The sequence below is a fragment of the Xyrauchen texanus genome, chromosome 18, assembly GCF_025860055.1.
Source record: "Xyrauchen texanus isolate HMW12.3.18 chromosome 18, RBS_HiC_50CHRs, whole genome shotgun sequence".
NCBI classification, from domain to species: domain Eukaryota; kingdom Metazoa; phylum Chordata; class Actinopteri; order Cypriniformes; family Catostomidae; genus Xyrauchen; species Xyrauchen texanus.
This window is the reverse complement of record NC_068293.1, coordinates 9,053,836-9,070,386: the sequence shown is the minus strand read 5'-3', so window position 1 is coordinate 9,070,386 and position 16,551 is coordinate 9,053,836. Positions and strand designations below refer to the sequence as shown.

The 16,551-nt window shown below is 37.9% G+C and overlaps 1 protein-coding gene across 1 annotated transcript; it reads left to right on the top strand.

Annotated features, from left to right (window-relative positions):
* Nucleotides 1-5,669: 5,669 nt before the first annotated feature.
* rsph1 (radial spoke head component 1) lies at nt 5,670-10,290 on the top strand. The gene is made up of 8 exons (XM_052148959.1): nt 5,670-5,810; nt 5,880-5,993; nt 6,086-6,191; nt 6,970-7,060; nt 7,243-7,378; nt 7,906-7,977; nt 9,595-9,709; nt 10,052-10,290. The coding sequence occupies exons 1-8, from the start codon at nt 5,760-5,762 to the stop codon at nt 10,072-10,074; spliced, it is 708 nt and encodes a 235-aa protein (XP_052004919.1). The 5' UTR covers nt 5,670-5,759; the 3' UTR covers nt 10,075-10,290.
* The last annotated feature ends 6,261 nt before the right edge of the window (nt 10,291-16,551 follow it).

Here is a 16,551-nt window from a genome sequence, read left to right as displayed (position 1 = left end):
AGACATTCTTTAATTTCTTTGTCCGTTGCAAAAAGTTATCTAAAATTCACCTTTCCGTACACAGTCTTTAAACATTAGAAACTCTGAGTCACACTGTGACAACTGTGACTCAATATATAGAGAATATATTATTTTATCTTTCCCTCTTTTCTTTTCTAAATTAAAAAAATATGCTGAATTTATCTCCCCAAATTCTAGCCACTTCACTCTGGATCTAATATTGCAGGTTAAACTTCAACAGCGGTGAATGGGAGATCACAGCAAATATTATTTTCACTTACATATTTGCTCCAAGACCAAAATAAAAAATCCAATATTACATTAGAATTTCTTTCCAGAAGAAGAAGAAAAAAAAAATTGAGAGTGGCAGATTAAGACAGTAAAATGGGAAAAAAATGCCAAAGTCACACCCTCGCAGCTGTGGTAATAATTTTTTTTAAATAATTCCAGAGTAATATAACACAAAGCATAACGTTATAAACTTATTTTCAATATTTTAAAAACTGTTACATAAAAAATATGTAACAAGCAAAAAATCTGTCGAAATAAAATTCTAATAATAATGATAAATAATAATAATAATACACTATGTTTCATGAATCTTTCATGAATAAGTTTCTAGCTAAAAACATTTAAAAATAAAAGTAAAATAATAATACATAATTATGATGATGATGATGATGATGATAATAATAAACTGTTACTTAATAATAATAATAATATCAATAACAATGCACCGTTACATAAATGTTTATGTTACGAGCTAATAACCTGTCAAAATAAAATTCCAATAATAATACAAAATAATAATGATGATGATAATAATACAAATAAACTGTTACATAAAAAAATACGGCAAGGAGCCAAAAACCTGTCAAAATAAAAGTTTAATAATAATACTAAATATGGGTTACATTATTAAACATTTAAACAACCAGTAAAACATTAGACACACATACTAGTCATTTATAAGGCTATTAATTGTTGGATGCCCTTTGTTATTATCCGGTCCAACTCATTTTTATTTGTTTAGCTCTGTAAAGAAATTCATCCAAACCCCATTTAAATGGTCTACAAAAACAATTAAAAGCATTTAAGCATTAACCTTATAGACTAGACGGATTTCAGCAAAATGGCCTTCTATAAGAAGTGAGGAGCATTTATGGGTACAAGTCGGGAACCGGCCTACCTTACATATTTCAAGGGTGCTGAGTCCAAAAAAACTGGTACCCAAGCGAAATTTATTGTTTTTTACCTTCTAATTTGCATATCAAAATGGCCGCCAAATTGCCTATCTTTCTCAGTCGTTGGACCATTTTCCCCTAGTTTTTTTGTAAGTTGGCAATCAAGATGAGGAAATTAAGTTTCTAGCTCGATAGTCAAGGGTCAGAGCAAAGATATAATGGAGGCTCACTGCCTTTTTATATATATATATATATATATATATATATATATACATATATATATATATATATATATATATGCTGGTAGCAAATCGATTCGTCCACTACACTGCTGACACCATTGACATCCTTGATGAGTCCTTAGATGGAAAGAACACCTTTCATGCAACCCAAATGGCAGCCTGGCAACGGGGAAAAAATATATAGAACTTGACATGCTGAAGCCCTCCACTAGCCATACACTGGTTGTGCCAGATGTCCTGGAGAACTTGCACCACGTCAATGTACATTCTGCCACAAGCAAGCCAGTATTCACATCACATGTTAACAAGACCTGGTTTACAAAACCTAAAGGAGACAGTGAGTGTGTGAAACAAGCAAAAGCAACAGACATGGCTTTCTTCCTGCGACGTCAGGATTCTGAACCCAAACCTTCTTGGACTGTATTCAATCAGTCAGTCTCATCAAAGGAACCAGAGCAGACAGCAGTAGGATATTTGCCAATAGTCCTTGCTCCAGCTCATGAGCATGATACGGTCAATACAGTTTTGAAGAGGTGCATGGCGATATCATCACATTTTGGCCAGGAGCATACTGTCATAACAGTGGACCAAGCTCTTTACTGCAAGCTCATGGAACTGAAGTGGTGTGTTGAGGAATATCAGGGCAAGTTAATCCCTCGGCTTGGTGGACTTCATATTGCAATGAACTTCCTGAAGACTATCGGAGATCACATGGCTGGGTCTGGTCTAGCTGAAGTGTGGCTGGAGAGTGGATTGCTGGGGGAGGGTGCTGTGCAGCTTGTCATGTCAGGGAAAGCATACAACAAGGGTATGAGAGCTCACAAACTGACCTTGCAGGCCCTATGGCAGCTTTTGTTGCCAACATTCCTCGCGTTTGCTGCAGAATCAAACAAGGAATGCCATGATGAGATCTCTGCTATGGCTGCTGATGACAATCCTGAAACTATTCCTCAGTTGATAACATATCTGAAGCAGGAACAGTTTGAGAGTCTCCTCAAAGATTTCATCGCAAGTAAATCTGAAGATGTCAACTTTGTTTTCTGGTGGAACTACATGGATATGGTCTCAACACTGTTGCAGTTTACACGAGCTCAGCGTGATGGGCTCTGGGAGCTTCATCTTCACTCCTTCAGCTGGATGTTGCCTTACTTCATGCGATATGACCACCTGAACTACGCAAGATGGGGGCCAGTGTATATTGCTGAGATGCACCAACTCCCAGAACCTGCACTATCAGAGTTCCAAAGTGGCAACTTTGTTGTGAAGCGGTCCGATCAACGATTCAACCAGGTCGATCCAGACCAAGCAATGGAGTGGATCAATGGAACAGGGAAAAAAGGAGGGGGGATCATTGGCATTACTAAGACACTTTCAGCCCTTTCCAGATGGACACTCTCCTACAACATGAGGTCCCATTTAGCAGAAGAGACACATTTGATGTTCAGCAACACATCTGAGAAAACCTGCGTCCACAATGAAGCTACCAAATCCCGTGAAAAGAGAGACAACAGAGACGAAATGGCATTGGTTTTAGTCTTCAAAGGATTCAAGGTGTTTGGTTCAGTCTCACCAGGCTCATTGCAAAATCTCGCCACAAAAGACGTTGCCACAGAGGCTATCCAAAGCTCATTACTTTCTGCCAACGACCTAGGACAAGAAAAAGTGAATTCATTCATTGAGAAAAGGATGATTGTTCCTGAGGACAAAGATAAACCAGAGGTCCCAATCCATGCAACCCTACATAAGAGCAAAGCTAAAACATTTGCATCTCTATATGAAGTGGCCAAAAATCCTAAATTCAAAGACAACAGAACCGTTGTAAAGGCTGACCGAAACGTCCTCAAACGCCTTGTTACGGCCTATGAGGCAGGTCGTCCAGTTGACTTACCAGCTGTCCTAAAATACGAGCTTCTGCCAGTTCCCATATCCCTTGCTGAAATGAATGGGACCCTTCGCATAGTCTGTCCTGAGGCTACTGAACTTCCCGACGTGTCATCTTGCCTCATCATAGATGGACAGGCACTGGTGGTTGCCCTAGGAAAGCCAGACAAAGCAGTAACATTTGGAGATTTGGCTGACACATTTGTCAGAGCAGTATTGAAAGCAGGATGTTCCTATAAACGGATAGACGTTGTGTTTGACAGATACAGAGAAGAGACCATCAAGGGTGCTACCAGGACACGACGCACAAAAGCAGCTCAACCAATCAGACGACTTGTTGAGGGTCGTGATGTGCATCTTCTGAAAAACTGGACCAACTTCCTGTCCCTCCCTGACAACAAAGCTGATCTTGCCAATCTACTCTTTGAAGAACTATGTGCTCAGGCACCAGATGATAAAGAGATAGTTGTTGCTGGTGGGTTCAGAGACAAAGAAACGGAGGTTAGGTCATCGAAAGCAACAACCAACCTGACTCATCTGAGAGCCACACACGAAGAGGCAGATACCCGATTGGTATTACATGCAGTGCACTGCCAGTCAGACACAGTAGTCGTGACATCTAGAGACACTGATGTGCTTGTGATTCTGGTTTCCCATTTCCCGCATGTAGCATGTAAAAAACTCTGGCTGTTGTCTGGTACCACAAGGAAGCCACAATATATACCCATTGATGCTGTTTTTAAAAAACTGCCAAACGATTCAGCACCAAGACTTGTAGCATTTCATGAACTAACTGGTTGTGATACCACATCATACATTGCAAGTCACACCAAAAGTACATTGTGGAAAGTCTGGAAAATGCACCATCAATTGCTCAGCAACCTCGGAATTGGTGATCTCACGGAGGAGACTCAAAGATCTTCAGAGGCTTTTGTCTGCAGAATATATGATGTGCATAAAACAGACTCTGTTGATGCAGCAAGGCATATACTTTTCTCCAGGACAGGTAAACCAGAAGCAATGCCGACGACAAGCGATGCACTCCACTTCCATCTGCTGAGAGTACACTACCAGGCAATGGTTTGGAGAAATGCTCACTATGCCACACCTGAGCTTCCTTCACCCTTGGACATGGGATGGAAACATGGCGGTTCAGGACTACAGCCCATTCTTATGTCACAGAATCCAATACCTGAAAGTTGCCTGGAAATGATCCTGTGTACCTGTAAAAAACAATGCAGAACACGCCAGTGCAAATGCCGATCAGGGCTGTTATGCACTGCAGTGTGTGCATGTCAGAGTGATGACCAATGTCCTTGTTTAAATGTGGAGTTGTAGTCCTTAAGTATACCAAGGCAAGGGGTAACCAAAGAACTTGGAAAAGGACTGCAGAAAGAAGTACTAATCAAAATGAAATTCCAAAGACAAATGGCACACAAGCAAACTAGAAAGGTATAAAAACAATTTACAGAGGGAGTGAATCTACATTCATTTATCTACATTTATCTACAGAACTAAAAATCTAACAGAAAAAAGCAAAGCAATTAAGCTACAAACATGAAAGAAAATATTCAGAAACAAGATGTGTTCTGTAGATCTGTTCAAGGGAAGTTTCATGGTGTTTTTTCCCCTATTTTACAACATTCACTTGGGTTTTTCGATGTTTGAAATAAGAGCATAAATGCTTTGTTTGCATAAAAAAATGAAATCTTAACTTGCAATGGTGTTTTTCTTAGTTATTATGTAATATGTAATACATCACATATCATATATACACTGGGAACATTTAAGAGTGATATTGATTGAATATTTATGTCGGCCTTAAAAAAATGACACAAATAATGCTTAATTTCACCTTAAAAGTTGGTATTTTGCATATATATATATATACACATAAAAAGGCAGTGAGCCTCCATTATATCTTTGCTCTGACCCTTGACTATCGATCTAGAAACTTAATTTCCTCATCTTGATTGCCTACTTACAAAAAAACTAGGGGAAAATGGTCCAACGACTGAGCAAGATAGGCAATTTGGCGGCCATTTTGATATGCAAATTAGAAGGTCAAAAAAAAAATCACAATTTCGCTTGGGTACCAGTTTATTTGGATTCAGCACCCTTGAAATATGTAAAGTAGGCCGGTTCCCGACTTGTACCCATAAATGCTCCTCACTTTCACTTTTTGGGTACATCCCATCTAGACTATTAAGACTAACGGGGTTTTAAGCTCACGAGTAACAAGTCAAGAGTGTCCAAACTTTTGAATGGTAGTTTACATATCTGTTTATTTTAAAATGGAAAGTAGTGCTTTATTATGAAAACATGACGTTAAAACATCTGGGTAAAGCTGCGCATGCGTCGGCCGCGTGTGGCGTTCCTATGGTAACCGTCAACTGCTTTGAAACGTAAGATTGCGTTTGGGATTGTTCTGCTCAATAACCTTAAGTTTATTATGTCAGACGTTGGCTCCGAAGAGTTTGACGACGAGAAAAGTTCCCTGGGGGTGAGTGACTTTCATTATGTTCGAGTCAAAGTCTGTCAGCAGTAGATCACAACAGTAGATGTGTTGCAGGAGTATGAGGGAGACAGAAATGAAGCCGGAGAGAGACACGGACAGGGTAAAGCTGTCCTGCCCAATGGAGACACTTACCTAGGATCATATGAATATGGCAAGAGATCTGGACGGGTAATTCTGCTCACAAAACACTTCTCATTTGTCAGAGAGTTTCTCATAAACAATGTAGGCATAAACTTGATAATGTGTTTGATGTATGTTAGGGCACATACAAGTTCAAGAATGGGGCCCGGTACACTGGAGAGTGGCTTATGAATTTAAAACATGGACAAGGTATATTTTATTACCCAGATGGCTCCAAATATGAAGGTAAGTCCTTTATGTGTCAGTATTATCTCTTAAGTATATCAGTAATGTAAGTGTTGGTGACAAATAAGGTTGCCTGAGATGATATAAATGAGAAATATTTTACAATTCTTATTTAAAACACATATTTACTGTAGTATCTAGTGCATCAACATTTTATCTGTGTCTGTTTTAGTTTCATACATTTTTGAAAAAAAAAAAGGATTTTCTAAAAAAAATAAAAATAAAAAATAAAATAGAATACTGTTTTCTGCCCATCACTAATTAAAAAAAATAAAGCTTTCAAACATATTTTCAGTATTTTATGTTTACAAATTTGACATGATTACATGTTTTACATTATTTTTGAGTCACATACATCTATATGTTTTCTTAGGGTTACTCAATCATATCTTTTCATAAAAATGTCGAAATATCTGGTATTTTGAAAAAACCTCACACACGATAACCCTTATAAGGGGTCCTGTCTTTTTATGTTTTGTTTTGTTTTAATGGCTACCTGTATGTTGACTAGCTTACACAACCTGACTTAACTGGACACAAGTTTTTCACAAAATATTTATTATATTTTTTAAACAAGATTTTTTTCAATGCATACTTTTGTTTAAGAATTAATATTAAAAGAATATCCCAAACTTCTTAGGCCAACATTTCTTATCTCTAATTTTAGCTTTAAAAAATACTTTTATTTATTATTATTATCATCATTATTTATTTTTTCTGTCACACCACTTTTAATTTTTTTTTTGGAACTTCTTGAACTTCTTTTGCTCTTCCTCAGGAAGCTGGGTGGATGACCAGCGACAGGGTCATGGTGTTTACACATACCCTAATGGAGACACTTATGATGGTGAATGGCTGCGCCATCAAAGGTGTATCTGCAGCGCATAGTTTTAACAACAATCTCATTCTTCACTATTCTAATCTAAGAGCCTTTCTACAGTTATTAGAGATTTTCATATTATCTCCATTTCCACTTGGTTAAAATGTTGATAGCAAAACATGATATTTTATAAATGTAAGTAACTGTCTTGTCTCTCTTCTTTTCTCTTAGACATGGGCAGGGTTTGTACACATATAATGACACAGGTTCTCAGTACATGGGCACTTGGATCAAGGGTAAAATGGAATCAGCTGGGGAGCTTATCCATCTGAACCACAGATATCAGGGCAACTTTGTCAATAATAATGTATGTCTTATACTATATCTGTGGTACTCAACTGGTGGGGTGTCACAGGTCTTCTCTGGCAGGGTCCAGGACAGTAGGGGTTTAAACAATGCTAAATGCAGATAATAACATGCAACTAACCATATAATTGTGCATAGTTATGACAACAAATAAATAGGCTACATTTTAAAAGGGAGTAGAAAATACTTCCCATATCTTTTTTGTTGACCTAAACGCTTGTGCATCCAATCAAACTCTACATTATTTTGGCACAAATTAACTTGTCACTTGGTATTACTAAAACAATATTTAGTCCTGTGTTTGTTCCATGTGATTTTTGCATATTTTTAAACCTATGCAGTTCATGGTGACATTAATACATTTCATGTTTGATTTTAGAAAACTTGATGTTAAATGTAAAATCTGGATCCTAAGCAAAACCAGTTGAGAACCATTTGTCTATATTACCTGCAGCTTTGAACATTACAAATTACTTGTACTTCTCTCACACACACTGGTCAATTATAAAAGCTATTCACATTTTCTAGCCCTCTGGTCCAGGGAAGTATGTGTTTAACATTGGGTGTGAGCAGCATGGGATGTATCTCCAGATAGATCAGGTATGTCTATTTTTGTTTTTCAACATGTCTTTAAATTTTAAGCGGATTCATTTAAAATAGCATTATCCTATACAATGGCACATTTACAGTACCAGTCAATAGTTTGGAGACATTTGACTGAAATTAAAAGCTTAAGCTTTGAATGATCATAAGGGTTACAAGTTGAGCCGTTTGAACATTTAACATATCACATAACGCATAAGCTTAACTTTAACTTTGCAGCCTTAAACTTCTCCACAGAGGTAATCTAAATCTGGGAATTACATTTTAAATGTATTTTTATTTATTTTTATAAACAAAGCTATAAAAAAAAAAGTACTTTACCTCTGGGTCCATTTGACACTAATACTCATAATAGCATGCACCTCCGTCCTAACACACTCATACTGTGTATACATATATATGTTGTTTATTCTAGAAATTTTGGGCATTTTCTGTATATAAAATTTGTTAATTTTACATTTGTAAATTAGTAAATTAGTGAAAGGTTAGTTATTGATGTTAAAACAGAACATGTGTCAATTGTAACTGTTAAACTGTGATTTAACTAGACAGGCCAATTTGACCCGGTTATATTTACAGTTGGCAGACGCTTTTATCCAAAGTGACTTACAGTGCAATTATTACAGGGAAAATCCCCCTGGAGCAACCTGGAGTTAAGTGTCTTGCTCAAGAGCACAATGGTGGTGACTGTAGGGATCAAACCAATGACCTTCTGATTAACAGCCCTGTGCTTTAGCCACTACGCCACCACCACTCCATGTTATATCAACTGAATTTGATTGTTAAGACTATGAAAGGGGTAATGGATGAGTTGCACAACATACAGTACATGGGAACTCCTTTAATACGCATCTCAGGTGCCTGTGGAGAAGTTGGTTGAGAGAATGTCTAGCTTGTGCAGAGCTGGAATCTAGTCAGAGGGTGGCTGCTTTGAATAATCTAAAATATAAGATGGTTTTTGAACATTTTTGGTCACTACATAATTTCCATACTTCCATTTAAGTTGACAAGCTCAGGGCCAGAGCTATATCACCATTTCAGCTTTTGGAGAGGAGGTTCTGTGGCAACATTCTTAACAGATTGTTGCTCTGCCTCTTATAGCATATCTTGCCTGTTGCCTTTCTGCATGCCAACAGAGACTTGTACAAGACAAAAGCCATGCCCAGTGTTGAAGGTCCTGCATTGTGCAGAGTGTAACCCAGTCAAAACATTTTAGTATGGGGTCCCTTGGTTGGCTGAGAGTCTGAATGTGGTCCATGGGTTTGTGAAGGTTGAAAACCTCTGCCTTAGATGAGTGAGTAGTAGAGTGCGCTAGGAGTGGATGAAGCAAAATACTGGAATTTCAGATGTTTTGGTATTGGTATGCTAATTTTGCCAAACATAACTACAGTATATAAGCTAAATAAAATCCTGTTACAAGCAAGTTCGCCCCACGAATACAGATTCTATGATACATATAAATATATAAAAGCATACCAACACACTAAAAAGCTTTGTCTATTACAATTGACTGCATTATTTGTACAAGTTAGTGAGCCTTAAAGAATGAGGCATAAGGCTTTTGAGGGTTCTTTGTGCGAAACCCAAATCTTAACGACATTTTCCGGACTGCAGGAGAAAGGAGATACAGAGGAAGAAGAGCCTGTCGTGACCACTACCTTGAAATGGAAACCCATGACAGTTACAGTTCTTTCTCTTTGGACCAATGTGAAAGATACTGAAACTTCAGGTACAACCATAGCCAACCAAACATAGAGTATACATTGATGATCTGATATTTACATTGACATAGAGTAGCATTGTGACTTGTGTTATTGCATAGCATTTGTTCTGGCAGTCACATTCTGACGCCTTTTTGACTCTATTTTGTATGTTATTTTTGACCTATTATATTCAAAAATATTTAAAAGTACGAGTTGATACAGAGTGCATCATAATATAAAGGACACAACAAATACCCCCAAACCATAAAGCAACACTTATATACTACCTTAGATTGTATTTTGGACATTTTGACTTTATAACAGTTATGAATTGAAGATCTTTAGAAAACTGTGTTTGTCCATTGTAGATCAAGGTGTGGTTGAAGAGTGAGAAAGATGACAGACCACCCCAAAGAGATGAAGAAGACAGGGGACCACTAGTTAATTACACATGCACATACCTGAGACGGTATCTTCTCATGTTAATTATGTAATGGATAATGTACAGTCAGTCGGGTCACAACTCACAACACAAAATAAAGTGATCAGGATCAGGACTGTACATTATCTGACTATTACATGGCTACTTACCAAATAAATAAATAAATGTACATAAATATTGATTCAAATGTAAATTATTTCATTATGTGAAAATGAAGAGGCCGTAAGGTTATACGAGAGAAATAAAACTAGCTCAGCTATCTAAAATCGAATGTCTGGGGCAATGGCAAATAGAGTAAGTGCAGATGTGTATTTCACAGCACAGTATTCTTATTTTTTCAGATTGCTGTGTAATATTATATTATAATATTTTCATGCAGATGCAAAGTCTAAATGAACTAAAAGAAAATATAAAAAACTTACACATGATTTGGAGGCCCTAAAAAGCGTTTTAACTTCTAAAACAGCAGAGGGCACTATATACCTGCCAGCATACATGTATATGTTAATAATTAATGTACAAAATTGTTTAGATCTGAACCACTGTACTAATATCTGTTGAATATTCAGAATAATGCTTTAAAAAAAAAAAAACTAGTGTATATATTTTACACCTAAAAATGTTGGAAAGGGACGTGTGTTTTTAAGCAGATTTAATCTTAGGAGATCATTTTCAATAAACGTCTAAATAATGCTGTTTTCATGTTAGAGAATCATGCCTTTAATTCCAAGTAAGGAATGTCTTGGGGAAAAACGATTTGTGTTGTAGCTGACACGTGCCAGGAGGACTTGGTCCACAGTGCCACCCTGCATTGTTTGTTATGAGTTCACTGCTTCCTCTTTGTGTAGATCCTCCTTATCTGTCTTTCAGCATGGCCTTCATGTGCAACAAAGGTCATTAAATCTTTTAAATTGTTTATTTTTCAATGTAATAATAATAGCAGACAACAAATCACAATAGGGTGTGAAATACTTATTTACACTGTAAAAAAATGCCAGTAATTTTAACGGTAAAAGACTGTAAAAATGCTACAGTAAAAAAAGTGTTATTTGGTTAATGGTAATTACTTAGAAATATATGGTACAATGTAATTTGACAGTAAAATGCTGTAAAAAAAAAAAAATGATATGCAAAAAGTATGACTTTCCTGTATAATTAATGGTAAAAAATTACATTTGACAACATAGTACTTTTTTGGTAAATTGTTAAATTCATGGTTAAAAACATTAATCTGGCAATCCCAGAATGCCTTGCATTACCCATTACATTTCATTATATTTTATGGGAATAGTTATGTTTCTTCTTATTTGTAATATCAGTTATGTACATTGGGTAGTTTTGTGTTATATTTGATATAGTTTAGTTAATGTTTATTACATTATTTTAATTTCTCATGTTTTACCCTGATGGTTTAGTGTTTGTGTGAGTGACACTGAGCACTGTCTCTACATGTTTATTGGTTATTGCTCCTGAAAATTTATAATTTTCAATATAAACTGTAACGCATTGTTAAATATACAGGCATTAAAATATCATCCTGTGAATTCTGAAACATGGTAACTGTAAAAACACATTTGTCAGCGACAGGATAAATTGTCTACAGCTGCATTATTGTTGCACATCTTTCAACGTTAAAACCTTATAAAGCCACCTGTCTTTAAAACTCTTTTTGGTAACTCAGATCTAATGCATAAATCAGTCCAAATGTAAAAAGAAATCTGAAAAGCCTGAGCAGGTGGGTGATGACTTCACTTTCAAGAACAATGAGATTTTGACCAGATTGTAGTGAATTGCAGCATCTGTGAGTTCTCTGACCGCTGTTAACAGGGCAACTGGTGAATATCCAACATTTGGCTCTTCTGAATCTTCAGCCCTGAAATGCAGAAATAGAAAAAAGTGGAAAAATGTAGGAACAATTTATAAAAATATTTCAAAATACACATATACATAAAAGAATAGTTCACACAAAAATTATGTAATTATTTACTGACTTGTTCCAGACATGTATGACTTTATTCCTTCCATAGAAGACAAAAGCTTTTTTTTTTTAATTATTATTTTGTTTTTATAAATCATCTTTAAAAGGATAGATCCCCCCAACAATGAAAATTCTCTCATCATTTACTCACCTTTCTTCTGCAGAACACAAATTAAGATTTTTGAAAAATATCTCTTATATATACCTGTAGGTCCATATAATGCAAATGAACGGTGACTAGCACTTTGAAGCTCCAAAAAGCACATAAAGGTAGAATAAAAGTAATCCATAAGACTCTAGTGGTTAGATCCAGGTCTTCAGATACAATACACAGATCAATATTTAAGTCCATTTTATTACAAATCTCCACTTTCACTGTCAGATGTGAAAGTGAAACTAAACAGGTTTTCAGATGTAAATGTTAAAGTGGAGATTTATAGTAATAAATGACTTAAATATTGATTTCTTCTGAAATATTGACTTATAATTATTAAATATTGTTTCTCACCCACACTAATTATAGCACTTCAGAAGACATGGATTTAACAACTGGATTCGTATGGATTACTATTATGCTGTTTTTATTTTGGAGCTTCAAAGTTCTGACAGCCATTCACTTGCATTGTATGGCCTTACAGAGCTGCGATCTGCAGAAGAAAGCCATGGACATCTGGGATCCTATGAGAGTGAGTAAATAATGAAATTATTTTAATTTTTGGGTGAGGCATTCCTTTAAGTTTCAAAATTAAATGATTTAGAAATGTGTGAATAAAGTAAGTTACCCAACATGTTTTAAAGAATCTTGAGGCGTCTTCTCTCAGCAGTACAGGAAGTGCACGAAGCACAGTGGTTCGACTTGTGTGGACACTATGTTGATCCTGAAAGTATAATTTTAATCTAGTGTTAAATGTTGAACATGTTGATTGTGTTATGCAGCCTAAACATTGTGAATTATAAAAAAAAATCTTCAGTTCCCATCCCAAATTCATAGCTTTTGTAACCTTCACAGTTGTCTAAAGATAGTAAAGCTTAGGCCCAAATGGAATCTGCAGATTTTTGGTGGAAATTTTGTGGATGGGATTTAAACATGGTAAAATTTGTTAATTTAACCTGAGAGTTCTGTACTCTTAATGGTTGCTAAAAGCATCACACAATTAGCCAAAATATTTCATAAACAACAGGCAAGTGATGGGAAATTAGTAGAACATTTAGGAATGAGAAATTAGTTTTCTGCAGAGTTCTGTGCATACAGATTCCATCTGGGCTTATAACATTAACATATTCTAACATGACATATAAATACAACTTTTCATTACACTCACCATTAATGGGATAGTTCACCCAAAAATGAAAATTCTCTCATCATTTATTCACCCTCATTCCATCCCAGATGTGTATGACTTTCCTTTATAATAATATGCTTTATTTTTATAGCGCATTTCTACATGCTCAAAGATACTTTACACTCTTATACATTTAACAGGACAAAGTACATTCATATGCATTTCAACAGAAGTTACAATCTCAATTACAAAGGGGGAAATAAAACATCAATCAGTAATAGACAGATAATGCGCTGAGAAAAGATGTTTTAAGATGAGACTTAAAGATAGAAATAGAGGAGATGTCACAGAGGCTCTGAGGTAGAGAGTTCCACACTTTTGGTGCAACTAAACTGAAGGATCTCCCACCAAAAGTGGTTAGACGAAATCTGAGGATAGACAACAATTTGGAATCAGAAGAACAAAGAGTGCTGGTGTGTATGGATGCAGCAAATCACATATATAACGATATGCCAGATCATTGAGAGCTTTATGTCAGGAGAAGAATTTTTAACTTAATACGGCATGAGACAGGTAGCCAGCGAAGACTAAGATGTGTGCAGAGCGCTTGGTGTTAGTGAGAACTCTAGCTGCATTGTTTTGGATGTATTGTAATCGGGCAATAGCTTTAGCTGGTAGGCCAGTAAAGAGGAAGTTACCGTAGTCGAGACCTGATATGAAAGCATGAACTAGTGATTCTGCATCCTTCAAACTGAGAATGGGGTCAAGTCGTGCAATTTTACGTAGATGGAAGAAAGCAGTTTTAGTGATGGTTCTGATGTGGGCTTCAAAAGTAAGAGATGGATCAAAAGTGATTCCCAGATTCTTAATGGTTTTAGAGGGTTTGGTCAGATTTACATCAATATTGACACAAATGTCAATATTTTTTATAAGTGTTTGTGGCCCAGAAATCATGATCTCAGTTTTGTCAGCATTGAATTTGAGAAAATTACTGTTTAACCAAATTTTTACATCATTGATACAGGCAGTTAATGAGCTGATGGCACACGTTTCATCAAAACATGCAGATTTATAAATCTGGGTGTCATCAGCCTAGCAGTGATAATTGAGTCCATGACGACGGATTATCTGACCTAGTCAGAGAACGTAAATTATAAACAGTAGTGGACCCATTACAGAACCCTGGGGGATACCCTGAGTGAGAGGAGCAGTAGGGGATTTGTTTTTCTTAATCGAGATGAAATATTGTCTGTTAGGGAGGAAGAAAGGAAACCAGAATAGAGCAGTGCCAGTAATACCAATATCTGAAAGTCGAGAATGGAGTGTTTTCTGGCATACAGTGTTAAAAGCAGAGCTCAGGTCAAGCAAGATCAGAATACTGAGCAATCCAGAGTCAGCAGAGAGGAGATCGTTAATAACCTTCAAGAGAGCAGTTTCAGTGCAGTGGAATAGGCGAAAACCAGATTGGCAAGGGTCATAGAGATTATTAGCTGCAAGATGTGATTGTAACTGGGAGGCTACAACTTTTTCCAGAAGATTAGATGTAAAAGGCAGGTTAGAAATAGGATGATAGTTGCAGAGGGACGATGGATCTAAGTTGGGACCTTTAAGGACTGGTGTACCAGTGGCAAATTTAAGATCAGTTGGAACAATGGCAATGCAAGAGATGTGTTTATCATATGTGAAATAGGTGCCGAAATGACTGACTCACATTGTTTAAGAAGGGAGTTTGGTGCAGGGTCCAACTGACAGGATGATGAGTTAGAATGTAAAATTATATCACTGACTGATGATGATGATTTATCTGCAGAACACAAACTAATATTTTTAGAACGAACACAAACGTCTAGGTTATGTATGTAACCTCCGTTCCCCGATGGAGGGAATGAGACGTTGTGTCAGAGAAGCGACACTAGGGGTCTCTCTTGAGCGCCGATATTCACCTCTGAACTATGAAAAAAGGCCAATGAGAGTTGGCAACAAGTATTTGCATGTCCCGCCCCCGGACATACGGGTATTTAAGCAGTGCAAATACGGGAGTTCATTCAGGATTTTTCTGACGAGCCGGAAATGGTCCGGCCACAACAGGGGCTCGGCTCAGCGACGTGGCAGGGGAGACACAACGTCTCGTTCCCTCCATCGGGGAATGGAGGTTACATACGTAACCTAGACGTTCCTCTTCTGTCGCTCTCTCCACGTTGTGTCAGAGAAGCGACACTAGGGGTCCACTTAAAAAGAGACATGCGCTGAGCCGTGTACGTGATCCGCTGATACAGGAGCGAGCAGGTATTCCTACGTGCAGAACGACCAACTGTATCAGGCTGCACGTACCCTTCCCCAATGCCCCATTTAAGCCATCAGGATTCCTTATCGTTACCCTGGAGGGGGAACAAGGTGACGGCCGCCAACATGGGAGCGGGCCAGCCTGGCTGGGCCTCTTTTCTCTCTATGTTTCTCGCATAGAGCAACTACGGCCGGGGCCCTTACACGCATTGAGGGAAGGGGGTCTTAGCCCTTATTAGGGTGGAGAAGACCCTGCGGAGGCCACACCTACCCGGGAGGGAGGCAAATTTTGAGTGGCAAATACATCGCATGGCCTATACTTAGGTCTTATCGCGGAAAAGTAGTGTGGTGGTAGATCCAGCCTCGCAGATGGGGAAGCATACAGCACGCCAACCGAGGCAGCTGTAACTGCCTAAGGGAAACATGGAGTCAACTCGTGAGGGGACAGAACCGTGGTTTTACACACAGGGGGAGTCCAAACAGGAGGCCTTACCTGTGGGGCACCTATACCAGTACAGGGTAGCTTGCGGTACCCGCAGTGGTTTGGGTCGGCGAGTTCCTCCACGAGAACTGCGACCCACGAGGGCTAGGGAGGAGTCAACCAGTGTCCCAAACCTGGGATCTCCTGGGAATGAAGGCGCACTGTTTCCCTGGTTAGGGGAAGGGCTGGGTGCAAGCGATTCACCCGGTCAGATTGTGGGCGTGCCACTGAGTTCTACAGGCTCGGTACCTGAGAGAACACGGACGATACTGACTCAACTCGGAGATTGTAGAATCTTGCAAAAGTGTTAGGTGTTGCCCAGCCCGCTGCTCTACAAATGTCTGCTAGGGCAGTGCCCTAGCCAGTGCCCACGAGGGCGCAACACTCCTGGTGGAGTGGGC